The following is a 6,000-nucleotide window of genomic DNA, read 5'->3' as shown; positions in this document are numbered from 1 at the left end:
CTTCTTTTCATATTTAAGATTTTGAACAAATTTTGCTTCATATGAATACAAAAATAGGTCTGCTCATAACGGGGCGCGATTGGTACCCAGGGGAATTCCAATGGATTGTTGGAAAGCCTGGTCTCAAAAAACCGATATTGTCAATCAGAAACTCAAGCATCTTTTTAATATCAACTAATATACTAATTCTTATATGATTTTTAACTTTAAAGTCTGTAATTCTGCCAAAGTTAATACCATAGCACTTGCAAAGTAAGAATCTGATTTTAGAGACAGCATTTAAAGAAGAACTTTTATACAGCCAGTTTTTTTTTTTTATTAAATATGTAAATATTTTAATGATGATAAGTTTACTTATGTAAACTAATTCATAGTTTTATACACCGGACATATACATACATGTACTAGTATATACTCATCACTGTGTGTCATGTTCACGGTTATGAATGGGAGAGACTCAATCCCATAGATATTGTTTTTATATACATGTATTTTATGATAATCATGAAATAGTAAAGTCTTTGTAGACATTATAGTGATTAATGGATCAGTTTTGTTGTATGAATGTTTTATTTTTATTAAAACGTAATATTTGATAATTGATAATGTGTAATTCATGTACAGAGTTACCTCCCCTTATGCATCGTATCTTTATTTTAACAGCAGATCGTAATCAGGTGTGTATTGATACAGATTACATTTTTTGTATGTATTTCTTATTTGTTTTATTTTTTTCAAGGCATTCGATTCGATTCATTCAATTGGATTTCATTCAATCATTGCATGCATATTCTGATGATCAGGAAGATGTCGAACCTGACCTGACAGCAGGGACCTATACACTAATAGTCCATTGTAATCCCTAGTATATAAGTCCCTGCTGACAGGGACTTAATTTATTTCACCATCATGTGGTAGTTGTACTTAGTTTTATTTTATTTCAATTAATCCTATATATTTTATTTCAGGAATTTCATTCATTCATTCATCCATACATCTATACAAGCGCTGCGCCTGCATTACTAATATATTATTTATTTATATGTTTAAATCATAAACATCCCTATTTATATAATGGTTTAACCCAAAGACTATGGGTTAAGGTAGATATAAGAATTAGTCCATTTATAAATAAGGGTATTGTCTGTTTTCCTACATTCTATTGGTCAGTTGGTATTGTTTGGTCAAAGTTGTCCATTCAGGCGGGAAACCTTTGTTTTATTATCCCATTCAAAGATACTGTCTGAGAAGGGTGTAGCTAGAGATTTGTGATTGCTTAAAATTTAATATTTGATATTTTGGAGTATATTAAACACCCATAAACTGTAAGTAAACCTTTTATAAACACATCTAATGATCATAAACTAAAATTAAAGATAATGAATGAAAATAAAGTATTTTAATATAAACTTGCTAATGAGTATGAATGTGCTAGAGTGAAAGTTCTAAAGTTATTAAAGTTAAGATCGATATTGTAAAGTAAGAGCAAGTTATATGTTTTAATCTAATTCATGTAGATCTTTGGATTAAGATCTGGGTTTGAATTATTATGATTTTATAATTTATTAATCCATTAGGTCATCATGTAATAATTCTTTAAAGTCATCCTGATCAAGAGATAAATCACTCAGTTCCATACACTGGTATGTTAAACTCATATTTTTAAAGTTGTAAATATTTCAGTATAGAGAAATATAATTTAGATCATTAATTCAGTAAGAGTTTCAAAGAGTTATCGCCCTTTGAATGCGTTTATATAAAGTGTAAAGTAATGGCTTAAATGAATGTTTTATGTGTTTAAATTGTGATCGTTTTGTGTTGTAAAGTGAATGTGCTTGTTTATATGTTGTCTATGTATTTATATGTTGTTATTGTTATTTTAGGGTTAATTTAAAACATTTAATTCATCTTGAAATCAACTATATATCTCCACGGAATAAATACTAAGAATCCAACCCTATATACCATCTTGCAGTCATTTTTTAATTTCTACAAGAACCGGTTACAATCATAAGCCTGTTACACGTGCACACCAGTAGGAATAAACTACCGTCTTGTTACAGACTTCTTTCACTCCAGACTCCTCTCCCTAAAATCTCTGTTTCAGATTAATATATTTATGCGCAATCCGGAAATATGCACGTCATACCTTTAACTATTAATTCTTACTTCAGAAAAAATTTCGCAAGATGTCGGACGAGAAGAAAGGTAAACTAAATTATTATTTTGTGCTTTTCTCGTAATTTTTAAACAGATTTAGTTTTAAACATTTCATCTAACAATGTGACTGTTTTTAAAGAAACAATTTGTAGGAATATGTTCTGGACTCGGAAGGAAAGGACTAGGGAATACCTGTTAACCGAAGTTATTTTTAGCTGTCAAGAATGAAGATTATTTATTGTGTGTAAATCATTGGACGGGCGAGGTGTCCGTCATCTTGAAATAAACTGAAAATTGTCCATATTTTGATTCGGTGTTTCCATGCACTATTCATGTTTAATAGTTAAGGTAATTCCAACAAAAAGACAAGTAGACTCCATTTTCTTTCTCTAAAAAGTAAAATCATGCAACTTTCTATGAATGAATCAGTGAATTAATGAAAAATAAATAAATGAAATATAAAATTATTATAATATAGCCTTGCATTATTGTATTGGGCTTAATAACCCTTGCATCCAGGTCTGATAAAAGGACCCTGTTCCAATTGAAATGTTACTCTTTTTTCCCCAAAAAATTGCTAATACTGTAAACATGGTAAATACCTCACTATTCCAGTTGTCTTAATTTGTTTTTAAAATTATTCAGGAGTTTTTTTTTTATCTTTCAATTAGGAGAGGAAATGAACATATAAGCTTAGAAAATGAAAAGAAAAATATCATATGAATATTTTGTTTGTGTGTTTCAGATTATAGAAATGAAGCACCCCCACAGTATCAGCCACCCCAGGGGTATGGATACCCTCCCCAGTACCCCCCTCAGCAGGTTGCAGACCACCCAGGGTTTCCCCCTGGGGGATACACCAGCACCAACACAGTCCTTGTAAGTATCAAGTTACACAACCACCAACAGCATAGTTCTAGTATTGGAGTGACATGATATGCCTCCCTCACGATACAATATGTATGACTATCATACATAATTCTGTCACAGTATAGTTCTTTTCAATACAATACATTTTGATTGAAGGAAACAAATTTGAAGTTTTTTTTATGTTCTGTTTCACTAAAAACAGTATCAATTTACATGCAAATTGACAAGAAGAGATTGTCTGTTACTGATTATTCTACACTCTTAGTCTTCAAGAATCATGTTTTTAAAATTTAAAATCATGCTGTGAAGTGTGTTTTTAACCTAATTGAATAACGATCCTGATCAAAAAGAGAACCGAACTGAATACATACATGTATATACAGTCAAACCTTGTTATCTCGAACTCGATGGGACCATGAAAATACTTCGAGATATCCGAGGAAAAGAGATATCCAGGGTAAAATACCTAAGGAATAAGCATTTTGGACTTTCAAATCACTTTGACATATCCATTCATGATATCAATGTTCAATGTTCCAGATACCTAAGCTCAACTGTATATAATTAAAAGGTCACTTACGGGATTTTGGAGGCTGACAGATAAGGCATGTAATCTTGTGTTAATTAATGGAAAAAAAATCGTACAGGGCTGCGTTCAAGATCACAGCAGTGCTTTGTAGATCTATGTAGAAAATATGATCTTGAACAATATGCTAGCCTAGCCAAAACAAGCATCAATTCATATAATGCACTCAATACAACATAGAATAAGATGTCCAAATTAGCAGCTATGCTAGCAGCTACAATCTTGAATGAAGCCAAATATTGCTACTGCTCTAAGTAACCACTCTGTGATATACACCCAAGTTGAAATTTTACAGTCCATTCATAAAAACTGTAATACAAGTATAAATCATAGGATGTGTATACATGCAGGGCTGCTAAAAGGAACAAATAAATCCATATTGACCTGATTTTTGTATTATCTTTTGTAAACAGCAGGATTTACTGTTAACTGCAATAAAATTGATCTATGGGAGGCCCATTACTATTTATTATCTTACCACATGATATTAAAGACAAGTCTCTTTGCTCTTTCAGATTGTACAGTTTTTTAGCTCACCTCAACGGAGTTGGGGGAGCTTATGTAATACCCTCGGTGTTGGTGTCCCAGGTTAAGGTTTTTGGAGCAGTTTTCTTTTCAAGTATTTCAGACTTTCTATGGCCTATATTAGCCAGAGATGCATGAAGGATGCTTCTAGTGTGTTTCATTGTACCAGTCAAGGTTTCAGATGCTGCAATTTCAGCTAAAGAATGACCAGGTTAATGTTTTTGGAGCAGGTTAAAGTTTTGGAGCAGGTAAAAGTTTTTGGAGCAGGTCTCATTTCCAAATAACTATAAGCCCTATATTGACCAAACTTGCATGGATGATACATCTAAGGATGCACACTACTGAACTTGCTTCGGATGCTGGATCTGACTTACATTTTCCGAATGAGTGACTAGGTTAAAGTTTTTGGAGTAGATCTCATTTCCAAGTAACTATAAGCCCTATATTGTCCAAACTTGCATGGATGATACATCTAAGGATGCACACTACTGGACTTGCTTCAGATGCTGGATGTGACCTACATTTTCTGGATGAGTGACTAGGTTAAAGTTTTTGGAGTAGATCTCATTTCCAAGTAACTATAAGCCCTATATTGACTAAACTTGCATGGATGATACATCTAAGGATGCACACTACAGGACTTGCTTCAGATGCTGGCTATGACCTATATTTTTGGATGAGTGACCAGGTTAAAGTTTTTGGAGCAGATGTCATTTCCAAGTATCTATAAACCCTATATTGACCAAACTTGCATGTATGATACATCTAAGGATGCACACTACTGGACTTGCTTTGGATGCTGGATCTGACCTCCACTTTTTTGGATGAGTGACCAGGTTAAAGCTTTTGGAGCAGATGTCATTTCCAAGTAACTATAAACCCTATATTGACCAAACTTGCATGGATGATACATCTAAGGATTCACACTACTGGACTTGCTTCAGGTGCTGGATCTGACCTACATTTTCCAGATGAGTAACCAGGTTAAAGTTTTTGGAGCAGATATCATTTCCAAGTAACTATAAGGCCTATCTGAACCAAACTTGCATGGATGATCAAGGGACGAACAATCTCAAACTTGCTTCGGATGCTGGATTTGACTTACATTTTCTGGATGAGTGACTAGTTTTAAGTTTTCAGATAAGTCTATTCCCAAGTAACTGCAAGCCCTATCAGACCAAAATTGCATAAATGTTGCATCTAGGGATGCACACTCCAAGATTATTAGTTTAGTGTGGGACTTTGCCTTACTTAAAGACAACATTCGTTGAGGTGAGCTCTGTAATCTCTGATTACCTATGTTTTAGTGAGTGTTTTTGTAATGATTGTTGCTGTTGCTAATCAAAAAAATAACGGCACACCTTTTAAAAATGATAAATAAATATCAAAGGGTATTGAGTAAAGCACGTTAACGGTATCCTCGTTCTGCTTCATACATAGTTATACTGCTCAAAGATCAAAAGAGCTTATGCTTTAGTAAGATGTCTGTACATATTAAGAGTGGATGACCCCTAGAGTTTTTGAGATCACTAGATCCTAGGTCAAGGGTCAAACTACACTAGGCTTAGGAAGATGTTGTCCTTTCAATAAATTGAGAATCCTTTGCTACACAAGAACCTCTGAAGAGTTGATGACCTCTTTTGGTTTTGAGGTCACAAGGTCAAGGATCAAACTGGACATAACAAGATATTGACCTCTCAATGTCTTTGCTTGACAGACATCAATCCTGGTACAGTGGTTCTCCTTAAAGCTAAACAAGATATATATAAAAGAAATTCATCTGCCATATTCTTTTATTCAGTCGTTATATCTGCATGAGGACCTCTGTATAAGCTGTTCACTTAGTCACTGTTCAGTTT

The 6,000-nt window shown here is 33.4% G+C and overlaps 1 protein-coding gene across 2 annotated transcripts in view; it reads left to right on the top strand.

The window, feature by feature from the left end:
• The first annotated feature begins 2,140 nt into the window (after positions 1–2,140).
• Positions 2,141–6,000, top strand: part of LOC133186758 (proline-rich transmembrane protein 1-like) — a 304,313-nt gene continuing 300,453 nt past the window's right edge. For both annotated transcript variants that reach the window (XR_009721088.1, XM_061322055.1), the window contains exons 1-2: positions 2,141–2,208; positions 2,906–3,039. Coding sequence is in view for 1 of the 2 variants with exons in the window: in XM_061322055.1 (XP_061178039.1) it covers positions 2,190–2,208; positions 2,906–3,039 (153 nt within the window). In the remaining variant the exon portion in view is untranslated. The remainder of the gene's footprint in view (positions 2,209–2,905; positions 3,040–6,000) is intronic.

This window comes from Saccostrea echinata, unplaced genomic scaffold (genome assembly GCF_033153115.1).
Source record: "Saccostrea echinata isolate AGI-Se365-2 ecotype Australia unplaced genomic scaffold, CSIRO_AGI_Sech_v1 ptg000014l, whole genome shotgun sequence".
Taxonomy (NCBI): domain Eukaryota; kingdom Metazoa; phylum Mollusca; class Bivalvia; order Ostreida; family Ostreidae; genus Saccostrea; species Saccostrea echinata.
This window is presented reverse-complemented; position numbering and strand designations above follow the sequence as displayed.